At 47.2% G+C, this 14,432-nt stretch overlaps 1 protein-coding gene across 1 annotated transcript in view; it reads right to left on the bottom strand.

The window, feature by feature from the left end:
- The window catches only part of LOC124250284 (leukocyte immunoglobulin-like receptor subfamily B member 2), a 38,634-nt gene that overhangs the window by 18,478 nt on the left and 5,724 nt on the right, over positions 1 to 14,432 (bottom strand). The window contains 9 exon segments of the mRNA XM_046682102.1: positions 1,931 to 1,975; positions 2,128 to 2,178; positions 4,092 to 4,379; positions 4,641 to 4,688; positions 4,691 to 4,966; positions 5,190 to 5,492; positions 5,882 to 6,166; positions 13,386 to 13,487; positions 13,635 to 13,685. Coding sequence (XP_046538058.1) covers positions 1,931 to 1,975; positions 2,128 to 2,178; positions 4,092 to 4,379; positions 4,641 to 4,688; positions 4,691 to 4,966; positions 5,190 to 5,492; positions 5,882 to 6,166; positions 13,386 to 13,487; positions 13,635 to 13,685 — 1,449 coding nt within the window.

Raw genomic sequence — 14,432 nt, 5'->3', positions numbered from 1 at the left:
ACCAATTTAAAAATTTTGTATTTTATTTATTAAAAATTATATTGTATTTTATTTATTATTAAAAATATTTAAAAATTTTGTATTTTATTTGTTAAATAGAGCAAATGGATAATTTTAACAAAGAAGTTTTAAAATAAAATAGAGCATCAGAGGTGAAGTACATGATCACCGTGTAACGCTGACCCTTCTTATGAGGGTTAAAGGTCAGAAGTCCACCCTATGCAAGTCCATCCTATGTGGTGTTAAGGGTCCAGGACACTGGATGCCTCTCTAGACCTGAACTTGGCTTGAGGTTTCAGACATTCTGCTATTTCCATGTGGTTTCCAGCAATAATTTCTATTGTGATAATACCCTACTTTACACCCTGAAGTTATGCTGAGACTTCTCTATAATTTATTACATTTTTTATTGAGAAGACTAAAATGTACAGAAAGAGCATTAAGCAAAATTAACTACTAATAATAATCAAGATCAAACATAGGTATAACCAAAGGCAAGTCAAAAAGAACATGGCCAGCATTCCAGAATCGTCTTGAGTTTCCTTCATTATGTGTGTAGGTAACATCGTTGTGATTTTAAGTTAATCACTTCACCCCTTTTTCATAGTTTTTGCCTCTCTAAATCATTTGTGTTGCCTGTTTTTAGCAGTGCGATAATATTGCACACATTCTTTTTGGCTTCCTTCTTTTGCTCACCATTATGTTTGCAGGACTGATCTGTATTTTTGTTTGTAGTACTAATTTATTCATTTTTAATTGCTGTTTAACATGCCATTGTATAAAAGTAAAACAAAAACATTATTCATTCTTCAACTGATGGAATTTTGTTGTTTACTGTTTTTGGCTAATGGGAAGAATGCTCCTCTCCCATGTCCAGAGCCTATATTCTTGGGCATGTGAGCACAGATTTCCCTAGGGAGCCTCCTTAGGTGTGAGACTGCTTGGTCATAGGTGTGCATCTCTTCATCAGAAAATTCTAGACTATTCCCCAAATTGGCTGAAGCAAGTTGTATACATCCCAGCAGTCTGTGAGATTCTACTCGCTCTGTCCCCTCTCCAACAATTGATTTGAGATTAAAACAAACAAACAACAAACTTGCATCTACCACCTTGGAATTCACAATCTCACTTAATCGGTGCCACAGCCCTGAAGGAGCCACCATCACTACCAGTGACACAGGAAGGCAACAGAGGCTCACAGATGGGCTGTTACTTGCAGGAGGTCGCACAAGAGATTGCTGATTCCAGGTGTGGATGCTGTGGGAGCAGCCCCCAGGGAAACATCTGGTGAAGAGAGAGGAGCCTGCAGAATCCAGACGGGGTGTTGGGGTGTCATTCTGGGCTTGCACCTTCCCGGCTGGACATAAATTGTAGCCCATTCAATCAGTTACTCAACCACATTAGCTGAGTCTCTGCACTCAGAGCTGGAGGCACAGAGACTCAGCAACTCATATAAGGGAACATGGATGCTATAAAGAAGACATCTGTGATACACAATGTCGGAACAGAGCATGAGACACAGTGGAGTTATGGACACAAACTCTTCATGTAGGCGTGGTGTTGTGTCTTCAAGGTCGGGGAATAAGAGAAGCCAGACACTGAGGAGACAGCATGGTGAGGGGCAAGACTCATGGTGGAGCAGACTTCTCAGAGGAGCATTCCCAGCCTCCATCATTGCCAGTTGCCAACAATACTGCTTCGTTGCCTTTAGGTCCTCACACAGGGTTCACTGTCTCGTACCTTCAGCTCTCCAGAACCTTCTTTGTCATCACAACCTTGCATCATTTTGTCCTAAGGTTCTACAAACCCCGAAGAGTGTGCACAGCTCCATCCTCAGTTTACCTCTTGCTTTTGCCTGGGGACCTTCTCTGACGGTGTCACGCCTCAAATAGCAACAGCCCCAACACCACCAGGATCAATCCAGACAGACCCAAGCGGATGAGATTCTCCACTGTGTAATCTGGGAGTTGGGGGCCTGGGGACAATGGGAGAAAGAAGTCAAGGAAGACGGGGCAGGTCACACTCCACACAGCCGCCAGAGTGAAGGTTTAGATCCCACTCTTCTTGAACCAATTATGTACCCTGTCTGCACCCTGCTCCCCAAGCTGAACAGGTTAGGTTACTTACCACTCGTGGGGTCTTGGGTCTGCACTGAGGGGGTGACAGGAATAGGAGGCCCTGAGAATCAGGAAAGCAGAGAGGGTGAGGAGCTGAAAGCCTCTCAGCAGCATTCTCCCGAGATCTGCATCATTAAATCTCCCTACTCGAGTCAGCATTTTCCTGTGCTCTCACAATGACCCCTTCTGCACATGTAGGTGAGGTGACAACCCTATTGTATCTGATTTCTTCAGATTTAGAATTAGTTTTGGGGTCTTGATAACCCTAAAAGTGTTTGTGCACACCCCATGCCACAAGCTGAGAGGGAACAAGTTTGGAAACTCTTGAAGTTTCTTTCTTTCTTGCTGTCTTCTCAGTCTGGAGCAATAGCCCAAGCTAAGTTTAGTCTCCTGGAAAGGAGAGTCCTGAGTTAATCCTCAGCTGAGAATCCTGGATCCATGGATGAGAGGTTCGGGCCCAGGGGCTTCTGAGGGTCGGGAACACAAAGGAGTGGAGGCCTGGGGCTGCCAGTCTTTGCCCAGCCTCAGCCAGTTCACTCCCACTCCTGTGTCTGCATTAAGAACCTTCAACTGGTTTTCTTTTGCTACTTCATTCGTTCATTCATTCATTCATTCATTTTCCAAATATTTATGGACTATCTAGATACACATACAATATGTAGATATAGATTTATGTGCAATTGGATGCTATATACATGTATTATATATGATATATATTCATGTAAAATATGTGTATACATTACATAATGTGTTTATACTATGTATATTATATATATTTTACTTATTAGTTATATTTATATCTAAATATATAGACATATAGATGGAAAACATATGTATGTATTTAGAGAGAGAATGTATGTGTATATACGTATATACACATAAACATTCATGTTCATGTGTGCACGCACAGGCACACATGTGTGTTGGTAAAGATGATAAAGGATAATTATCCAACCTCTACTTTCAAAGAATATATTATCTGGTAGGGGATACCAATTATTAAGCAGCAAAAAGTATAACAGATAAGTTAGATCTATAAGTGGAAAAATGTATAGTACCGTTAGGATTGGTTAAAACACCTTGAAAAATTATAGTAAGTGATAAAAGGATAGGACCTATTTGAATAGGATCACCAGCTACGATTTTATTTGGAGGAGGATCTTAAATCAAAACCTGAACAGTGAAAAGGAGCAAGGCATGTGAAGAGAGATTGCCAATATTCATCACATAATAAATGTCTGTGTCCTTTGCCTAGACTATCCTATTGTAAAAGTTTAACCAAGACATAAGGAGTAATTCTTTCCACATATCCCTGCGCATTAGGTTGGTACAAGTATATTCATCACAGGATGGTTTGAAATAGCAAAAGTCTGGAAATAAACAATATGCCAAATTACAGGACATTGGATAAATACATGCTGATACTTTCAATCAAGGGAATACTATACAGCCATTAAAAAGTCTAAAATGAATTTGTATATGCTGATAGCAGATGATTCTTTAGAATGCAATAGTCCATTTTTTTAAAATAGAAGAGTTCAGAACTGTGTTTATAAGGTGTTGACGGAAGATATGTTTATAGGATTTTCCTGAATATTTGGGGAAAAGATAGAAGAATATGGTCAGTGGTTGACTTTAACGGAGGGGGCTGTGGGATGGGCAAATGGTAACAGAGACTGAAAGGTGATGTACTCTTTCTGTACAATATTTGTGGACAGTTTCAGGTTTGTACCACATCAATGCATCGCCATTAAAGAAGAGGAAGAATAAAGACCACTTCGGATTTTTCGGCAATGGTGCACTCCACATGTGGGAATAGGAGCCCAGCAGGAGGTGTTGGGGCCTGGACTTGGAGGACGGCAGAGGTGGGAAAGACATGGTGCACAGGAGAAAGTCATAGGCTGTGGGATTATCCAGACAGCATGACAGATGGGATGAGATGGAGAAGGAAGAAGGCCATGGACAGCTCCTCACCTGTGACTACGAGCTCCAAGGGGTCACTGGGATGTGACAACAGGAAGGGAGCGCTGTTGAGTGACCCGTAGCACCTATAAGTCCCCCCGTGGTCCAGGGTCACAGGGTTCATGAGAAAGCTTGCCTGAAACTTCCCATCTTGGTACTGAGACCTGAGGTACAGTGGGGGACAGGTTTTCCCTTTCTTGGACAGATAGAACGTGTCAAACAACCTCCTGGTCTGACACCGCAGTGTCACGTTCCCTCCTGGGGCCACGGTGGGGCCTGGGTGGGCTGACAGAGTGGGAGCTTCTTCGTGAGGAAACAAGTCTAGGAGAGAGAAGTCCATGGTGTTAGGGGAAAACTCCATCTTTGTCCCCCGGTCCTTTGACCTGAACTGTGATTCCTCTCAAGCCCTCAACTCAAGGGCTTTCATTCTCCTACTGTTCCCATTTGCCCTAAGATCTTCAGATTCCTCATCCCATGCCATCCTTGTGTCTCATTGATTGTGCTCCCCACCCTCCATTCCCAAGAAGACCCCAAGATGCCACTCTGAGACCCAGGAAAAACAGAAGTGTGGGTTGGGGTGAGGCTCCTCGCCTGCCACCAGGATGTCCGGGGGTCACTGGGGGCTGACCACTCCGAGGAGAGGTTGTGTCTCCCATAGCATCTGTACCAGCCCCCGTGGGAACTGCTTACATGGCCCAGGGGGAAGTCGGCCTGAGGGAGCCCAGCCTGGGGCCACTGGCCACGGGCCTGGGGGAGGTCATGTCCCCACTCCTTGAAGAGAGCGAATCTGTCATAGCCGACATCAGAGCAACAGTGGAGGGTCAATGTCTCTCCAGGGCCCACCACAGGACCTGGCAGACCCGAGAGGAACGGTTTCCTAGACACACCTGGGAGAAAAGGTGTTCATGATTTCCAAGAGGGTCAGGCTCCCCGACACATGTCCCTCTCCCCTGGGCCTCCGGACTTCTGACGCTTCTGTGTCTCTGGCTCCCAGAGTCCTGACTTCTCTCATCCCAACTTCATCCTACCTGATGATCCACCTGAGACAAGGCTCCTCTCTATCTGTCTGGAGACCCAGGGTGTTCAGGGGCAATGCTGTGAATTTCTCACCTGAGATCAGGAGCTCCAGGATGTCGCTGGAGGAAGACCACACATAGGGAGAAGTCGAGAAATAACCGTAGCACCTGTACGCCCACCTGTGACCTGGGCTCACAGGACCCACAGTGGAGAGGACCTGGGACCACCCGTCAGCTTGGCGCTGTGAGTTCAGGCGTCCAGGGTTGTGTTCTCCTCTTTCGTCACACAGAATGAACCTGTCAAATCCCTGCTGTGAGCCACACTGGAGGGTCACACTGTCTCCTGAGGTCACCACAGGGCTCGGCAGGGCTGAGAGGGTGGGTCTGTTGAACATTCCTGGGAGAGAACGAGGCAGAGGTGGTACAGGGGAGAGGGCACTTGAGGACATCATGCCAAGAGAGGCATGGTCTCACTTAAATGATGAAGCTAAAATAGATTCGTAGAAGCAAATGGTGGTTGCCAGGGGCTGGGAGGAGGGCGACACGAGAAGTTCAAGGGGTACAGAGTTTCAGTTTTGCAAGACGATTACGTTCTAGAGATCTGCTATACAACGTTGTGCCGGTAGCTAACCATACTATATTGTGCACTTAAAAATTTATCAAGAGGGTCAATCTCACGTTAAATGTTCTTACTATAATAAAAAAGCGGGGCAAGGGGACCAGCAGCCCCAGATAGTCAACAAGGCTGGGCTGTAGAAGGGAGGTCCTTCCCAAGGCACGGCTCACCTGTGACCACCAAGTCCAGAGTCTCGCTGGGAACCGACCAGCTTTTTCTGCTGCGATACGAGCAGTGGTAGCTCCCAGCAAGGTGGTCGGTCATGTGCAAGATGGAGAACTTGACCTTGTCGCCGGGTCCCAGTGGAAACTCACTTCTCGAGGGCTCCCTGACCCCCTCTTGGTACAGGTAGTACTGCCTGGCTTTCTGAGATCCCTGACACCAGATGCTCACGGGCCTCCCGTGAGTGACGACAGAGCTGGGTTCCGCCCAGATGATGGGTTTGAGCAGAGTCTCTAGAGGAGAGACAGAGGTCACAGTCCATGTATTCTCTGTGCCTCAGTTTCCCCTAACTCTCAGCCCTTGGGTCCCTCACACATGTGCCCCATTGATCAGTTTAGAATTCCTCTTCTCAACCCTCCAGATGCCCGGGTGCAGGGGCTCACATTGTCCCCAAGGTGGAGGCAGATCCTGGGACACCTGGGGATGGACTCACCTGCATGCATTTGAGTCCTGTGGCCCAGACACAGCCCTGAAAGAGATCTCGGTGAGAGGCCACTGAATCCTGAGCACATCCCCACCTGCCCTGAGCCTCCCAAGTTCATGGGGTCTTCCAAGAGATGACAGCTTGGTAGTGAGAGGGCACCCCCCTCCCACACGGGTGTTTATCCCTCTCTTCCCCAAAACTCACCGAGACAGAGAAGGGCTGTAGAGGTGATGGTCATGATGCTGCCTCCCATTGGACAAGGCTGGGCAGATGGACAAAGACACAGAACCTGGCAGAACAGACAGACCCACAGGATGTGGGCAGTTCGAGGCTTTCCCACCAGCTGGCTTGCAGGAAGGGGAACAGTTTCTGCTCGTGGCTCCAGAGGGCGCCTGCTTCCCTGTGGACAACTGAGACCCAATCCAAGGTGTCACCTGGACCCCAAGCTTGTGCCGACCAGGCGTGACCGCCTTCCTGGAGAGAGAGGGTGGGGACCCAGTTTGCAATCCTGAGTTGTCCTCATTGTCCACCTACGAGCTGGGTGTGCCTGAGGGAACATCACGCCCCTTCTCAGGACTTCCATATATGGGGATTTCTTTCCTTCCTTCAAACGTCTGCTGTTCCCGGTCCTGAATGGCCATCTGTGAATCAGAGTGATATAGTCACACTCCTGGCAGAGGTCAGATTACCAAAAGACAGACTTTCGGTGACTAATTTCATCATTAGTTACCTATTCGAAATAGAGAAATACAAGGAAATATGAAAATGTGTAACAGGAGGGAAATATGAGCTGTATGTTACAAAACATAAAAACCTAGTACCCATCTGTATAGGGGTCACCTTAAAAACTGACCATGTGTTCAATGTCCCTAATCATCAGGAACATGCAAATCAAAACCACAATAAGATACCACTCACATCTATTAGGATGGCTATTACTTAACAAAAAAAAAAAAAGAGAGAGAAGAAGTGTTGACGAGGATGTGGAAAAACTGGAACCCTTGTACACTGTTGGTGGGAATGCAAAATTGTTCAGCTCCTGTGGAAAACAGCATGGAGCTCCCTCCAAGTATTCGAAATAGAACTACCATGTAATCCAGCATCCTGTTCCTGGATAGTGATCCCAAAGGACTGAATCAGGATCCCAGAGGGAAATTAGCACTCCTGTGTTCCTTCACTGTAACTTCATTCACCAAACAACCTAAATGCCCAACAACAGAGGGATGGATAAAGAAAATGTGGTGTATACACACACACGCGTATACACACAATGGAATATTAATCAGCCTCAAGAAAAGGGAAATCCTGCCATTTGTGACAACGTGGATGAACCTGGAGGATATTATGCTAAGTGAAATAAGCCCAACACAGAAGGACGAATACTGCAGAATTCCACTTTTAGAAGTATCTAAAATAGTCAAAGTCACAGATGCAGAGAGTAGAATGGTGGTAGGCAGAGGCTGAGAGGAGAGGCAAGTGGAGAACTATTGTGCAATGGGCATAAAGTTTCAGTTCCGCAAGATGAGTAAGTTCTAGGGAACCGCTGTACAACACTGTGCCTACAGCTAACAAGACTGTACTGCACACGTAAGACTTTGTTAGGAGGGCGGATCTCTTGTGAAGTGCACTCAGCACAATAAATTTTTTAAAAAGAACTGACTGTGGTGTCAGACGTCCAGTCGAGATGGACAATCGAGCCCATGTTCAGAGCTCCCCCCTTAGCTCCAAACACAGAGAAGTTCTGGATAAGATGCTTGCAAAGGACGTGGCCATGGTCAGAGAAAGAGAGAGAAATGAAAGTGCCAGAAGTGGATGAGAAGTGCGCAGTGGTGATCAACGGCTAAAGCCGGGTGGCCGATGCTGTTCTGGGACCAGCTAAGGGTCGTCTGCACTGAGACGATGCGTACGCGCAGTAGGAATATCTTCCAGAGCAGAGAAAGGGCACTGTGGCTGCCTGTGAGTCTGAAGTCTGTTCATGGTGGGGAATGGAATAGCTCATCCTCAGATGTGGAGCCGTGTCCAAAATTGAGCTCCTTTCTTCTGACTGGGGAGAAAACTTGAGTCCAAAAAACAAGCCATCATTTTCTTGCTGATAAAAATAAGACCAGAGGCCGGCCCCATGGCCAAGTGGTTAAGTTTGTACCTCCGCTTCGGCAGACTAGGGTTTCACTGGTTCAAATCCTGGGCGTGGACATGGCACTGCTCATCAGGCCGTGTTGAGATGTCGTCCCACATGCCACAACTAGAAGAACCCACAACTAAAAATACTCAACTATGTACTTGTGGGATTTGGGGAGGGAAAAAAAAGCAGAAAAAAAAAAAGAATAGTGGCAATGGTTGTTAGCTCAGGTGCCAATATTTAAAAAAATAAAAAAGTAATAATAAAAAATAAATTAAATAAAGAGTAGACACTCGAGTATAATGTGTTATACGTAAACATATATTACAAAAAAGTTTACTTACATGAAAGGGTTAATTTATCCAATATAGTAAGTTAGAAAAGAAAAATAATGGGCAAAAACCTATTACCTATTAAAATGATGGACAAAAAAAATATGAACAGATAAATAAAATGTGGTGTATCCATACTGCGGAATGATATTTGGCAACAAAAGAGAACGAAGTACTGATACATGTTATAGCATAGAAGAACCCTGAAAACTTGATACTAAGCGATAGGAGCCAGTAACAAAAGACCACTTGCTGTGTGGTTCCATTTACATGAAATGTCAAGAATATGCAAATCCGGGGTCAGCGGGGTGGCGCAGCAGTTAAGTTCGCACCTTCCGCTTTCCCAGCCCGGGGTCGGCCAGTTCGGATCCTGGGTGTGGACATGGCATCGCTCATCAAGCCATGCTGTGGCAGGCATCCCACGCATAAAGTAGAGGAAGATGGGCACGGATGTTAGCTCAGGGCCAGTCTTCCTCAGCAAAAAGAGGAGGATTGGCAGCGGATGTTAGCTCAGAGCTGCTCTTCCTCAAAAAAAAGAAAAAAAAGAATATGCAAATCCATACAGACAGAAAGATTAGTAGTTACCTAAGACTGGGGTAAAGGGGAAAGTAGTAAAAAGACTGCCAATGGCTATGGGGTTTCCTTTAGAGTATTGAAAATGTCCTACAATTGACTGTGGCGATAGCTACACAATTCTGCGAATATATTAAAAAGAAAAAAACAATTGAATTGTACACATTAAAGAGGGTGAATTGTATAGTATATGAGTTATGCCTCAATAAAACTGTTACCAAAAGCAAAATCTGAAGCAAATAAAAATATATCAACTGAAAATTCGTATCAAGTACGTGCAGATGATGTTCACTCATGTAAACAGATGCTCAGCTCATTCATAACAAGAGAACTTCAGGTGAAAGGTGCACTGAGAAATCGTTTCTTTTCTATCAGGTTACGACATTTCCAACACTTGCCCACGAATACTCCCGGAAGGACGTAGGGAAGCAGTCACTCTTCCTCCATGTGGCTGACAGGACTGAAAAATGGCACGACACCTGTTTCATAAAATCCACTAGATTGTGTTGTCCGTAAAACTCTGGCACAGCAATCTTCTCTCTAGGAATCTGTCTTGGAGACATATGATGACAAATGGAGCGACATTTGTACAATATGCGTCATCAAAACTTCATTTGTAAAAAGCAAAGCAAGGAAACTATTTTGAAGCATCTGGGGGACCAAACAGGCATAAACACAGTGCAGAGGATGTATGTGAGCTGCTGTGCCGTGACTTCCACAATGTGTGGTGTGGTGAGCTGGATGACAGCCCCACAAAGATCCCACATCCTAACCTCCAGAGTCTGTGAATAATTTACTAACTTGGCAAAAGAGACTTGCCAGATGTGGCTGAATTAAGGACCTTGAGATGGAGAGATGACCTTGGATCCTCCAGGTGAGCCCTAATGTAATCACCAGGCTCCTTGAAAATGAAAGGGGGAGGCAGGAGGGGAGGGGCAGAGAAGAGGAGTTATGATGGAAACGGGGTCAGTGAGAAGCAGCCTGAGAACTTTGCCCCCTTTGTTGGCTTTGAAGATGGAGAAAGGGCCCTGAGCTGAGGAATGTGGGTGAATTGTAGACACTGGGAAAGGCAAGGGGATGGATTCACCCCCGGAGCCTCCGGAAAACAACCCAGCCCTGCAGACACCTGGGATTTAGCCCAATGGGACCCGTGTCAGACTTCTAAGTTACAGACTGTAGGATCATGAATGTGTTGTTTTCAACACTGTTTGTGGTAATTTGTTACAGGAGCAACAGAAAACTGGAAAGATGGAAAGCAAGATGCAGAACAATATATAGAATGTGTTACTTGTTTCTAAGAAAGTAGCTAAATAAGATCATGTATATGTTTATTTATTTTTCACATTTTTTTCATTCTGAAAACCAGAAACTAACAAAAACAGTTACTTCCAATATGTGAAGGCACAGGGAGAAGGGAATATGATGAAGTGCATCATCTCTGAAGGTGCCATTTTATGTAGTTTTAACTTCTGAAACCTGTAACTATTCTACTTATTCCAAAACACATAATTAAATTACAAAAGATGGGAAAAACACACCCTAACATGAATATAAAGGAATAAAAACAAAGATAAGCTTATATCCAATTCACAACAGAGTCACAGGGTAAAGAGAAAAAAGTCACCATGTTAATTTATTAGGAATTGGGGTTTGAAATATAAGTGATACAAGAATAACACAAAAAGCTAATAAACTCTGTGGTGTTAACTAGGGTTGGAAATGTCTATGTGAATTCACACTTTGCATCCTCCCTGAATATTAAGCGGTCCATACAGAACAAAATCCCAGTAGCCTTGAGTTCACATAACCACCAGATCTTGTTTTCTAATATTGTTCCCCACCAAAAGGAACCCAAGAACTCCTGGAGAGAAGTTGGATTCCTGGTCCAGCGCAGGAGGAACACAAGAAGAGCCTGGGAACCCATTTTAATCCAGACAGCAAGACAGAGCTCAAATCATCAGTGGATTCTTCTCAAAAAGCACAGCAGGAAGCTGGAAGAGCCTTCGATGGCCATGTTTGGGAAGCTGGATGCCAAAAATTACAGTGAGGATGCTCCCTACTCTGAGTGGGATGCAGGGGGTCCTTGCAGGCAGCCCTCGTGCTGAAAGATCCCCTGTCACTCACTGAGAGAGACTGACACAGAGTCAGATGAGCAGAGAGGGAGGGTTGGGCACAGGTCCTGAGAGAAGCCTTGAGTCAAAGCAAAGTGACCCTCCCCTCACCTGTCACTTGTCTGTGCTGAGAAAAGGGAAGGGTACATGGGAGAGTCATCCTGCTCAGCCCTGCCTCACAGGGAAGGTTCAGTGAGAGTGGGGAAACTCGTCCTTTATCCTGCATCCCGGCCACACTGGGCTCCAAGCACTGGGTACAACCCACTCCCCTCAGCACTGCCTCAAAGACGAAGCCCGTCCTCCAGACTCTGGGACCGAATGTGTGCCAGGCTGGGCTTCAGGATGCTCCTGGTCAGAGGTTTCGGATGAAATGTCAGGGGGTGAGGTCAGAGTTTGTGAGGAATGGTCTGCACCTGAGTCAGTTTCCAGAAGCTTGGGGGCCTCCTGAGACCAAGAGTGTCGGACACCAAGTGTATGAAATTCCTTCCTCTGCTGTAACAAATTAATACAAATGGGGAGGCTTACGCCAACACAGATTCATCATCTTATAGCTCTGGGTGTCAGAAGTCTGAAATGGGTCTCATGGGGCTAAAGGCAAGGGGTCTGCAGGGCTGCGTTCCTCCCTGGAGACTTGAGGGGAGAATCTGTTCCCATGACTTTTCCAGCTTCTAGAGGCGCCTGCATGCTTGACGTGTGGCCCCTTCCTCATCTTCAAACCCAGCACTGGCCAGCTAAGTCCTTCTCACGTTGCATCACTCTGACACTGATTATTCCGCTTCTTTCTTCCATATTTAAGGAGACTTGTGATTATGTTGGCTATTGTGAATAATGCCGCTGTGGACACGAATATATGAATATCTGCTTAAGGCCCTGCTTTCGTTTCTTTGCCTTCATACCCAGAAGTGGAATTGCTGGACCACATGGTAACTCTATTTAATTTTTGAGCAAGTGTCACACCATTTTCCACAGTGGTTGCACCATCTTGCATCTCCACCAACAGTGCACAACGGCTTGATTTCTCCACATCTTTGCAACTCTGATTACTTTCCTTTTTTTTAATTTTTAATCACAGCCACCATAACAAGTATGTGGTGACATCTCACTGTGGTTTTGACTCTCATTCCTTCCCTGGACTTTTGATCCAAGACAGTGGGGACACAAGGAGACGATGATCAAGAAGGGCAGAGCCCACTCCAGGAAGAGGAGAAATGGGACGTGTGGAGGCCCAGGGCAGGTGCAGTGTGGGGCCTCCCTGGGTAAGGCAGGTGACAGATGTCAGTGAGAGCTAGGGCCTTATGGGACAATTTCCTGGTTCCCAGGGGGCAGCTGGGAATGTGGGGCTCCAGGAGGAGGAGGGCATGGGAAATTCCAACATGGAGAATTCTGCTCAGATGTGGAAGGGAAGCCCCAGATGCTGACATCACCAAAGGGCAAGGAGAAAACACTGAGCAAATGAGCTTCATGGAGCCTCTGAAATGGGCAGGAAAAGGAGGAAAAGGAAGAGGGAGGCAGAGGCTGGAGGGAACCGGGATCCTGTCTTGGAGGGAAGGGAGACCCAGGAAGGAGTGAGGCAGAGGCTGTGATCATGAGTGTTGGATGCAGAGGCAAACCCTCCAAGACTGGAGACTGGGAGACTGGTAAACCTAGGAGGAGCCGGGATACACCAACGCTGCACCCCATGCACCTCTGACCACAGGGACTGAGTCCCCTGGGGCAGCCTGCCTGGGGCACACCATGGAACTCCCAGCCCACAGTGGGTGCTGGGTCTCCTTGGGCTCCAGTGTCAGCCTCAGAGCCTTGGGGATGTCCATCCCTGGGGCCCTGGGGTCTAATCTCTCTGGTGGTCACCCTCTTGTCTCCATCCCTGTGGTCCATGTTGGGACCTGCGCTGACTGTGCCAAGCTTTTGCCAGAATCACCACCAGGATCAGCAGGACCACACCTGCCAGGCCCATGCGGACAAAGTTTACCACCGTGTAATTCTGGGAGGTGGGCACTGGAAGCAGAAAGATGGGGCGATTACTGACAAGTGGACAAGACCCAGCCCAGCCCAGGACCACTGGGACAGGAGCTCCTTCCCTACTTGACACCAGGACCTGTCCCTACCCAGCACTTCCCCTGGGCACATTCCCAGATGACCTACCTGTCTGGGAGCCCACTTCTGTGGTCAGGGGGCTGATTTCAACGGGGGTTCCTAGGAGTCAGAAAAGGCTGTGAATGTCTGGGGCAGCCTCTCCCTCTTCTCAGGCTGACTTCGCATCCTGAGCCCTCCCGAGACTCTCCCTTCATTGGGATTATCCAGGCCCCGCCTCCCCTGGGCCCTTCCACCCCTCCTCCACCCCAGGATCCCTGAGTCCACACCCCCCAGGTCCCACAAACAGTCAACAAGAGGACCCGAGAGCTGGGTACAACTTATAAATTCAGACCTGCCTTTGATCAACCCCGCTCAGGGATGCAGGGGCATCTCCCCACTCCTGGTTCTCATGCCCCGAAGGCGACAGGGCTTCTGCTGTAGGAAGGTGCAAGGAGATTTCATTGTCCAGTGAGCATCCACCCTGCCCAGTGCAAAAAGCAGGACCCCTGCCCCCTCAGTGCAGGCGCCAGAGGCTGGGGCCCCTAGCTTGAATACTGCCCTCATGTGCTCCCAGCCCTGAGCTGGCTGTCCTGGCTCTGGGTGAGGGACTGGGACTTGCAGGGTCCCTGAGCTCCAGACAGGAGAGTGGAGCTGCTTCTGCTCTTCCCACCTCACCCCAGCGCCTTTGTCCCCTGGTTCACCTGTGCTCTCCCATTCTCTCCACTCACAGCTTCAGACACCAGCATCTGAGCATCTCGGGAGAGGATGTGGGAATGGGATGAAGTCAGCATGGCCCCTAAGAGGAAGGATGATTCTGCTCACTCTTCCCTTGGCCACCCTCCTCCTTCATAATATCTGAGGTTCCCT

This window comes from Equus quagga, chromosome 13 (assembly GCF_021613505.1).
Source record: "Equus quagga isolate Etosha38 chromosome 13, UCLA_HA_Equagga_1.0, whole genome shotgun sequence".
Taxonomy (NCBI): Eukaryota; Metazoa; Chordata; class Mammalia; order Perissodactyla; family Equidae; genus Equus; species Equus quagga.
Note: the sequence above shows the minus strand (reverse complement) of the source record. Positions and strands in the feature narration are given on the sequence as shown.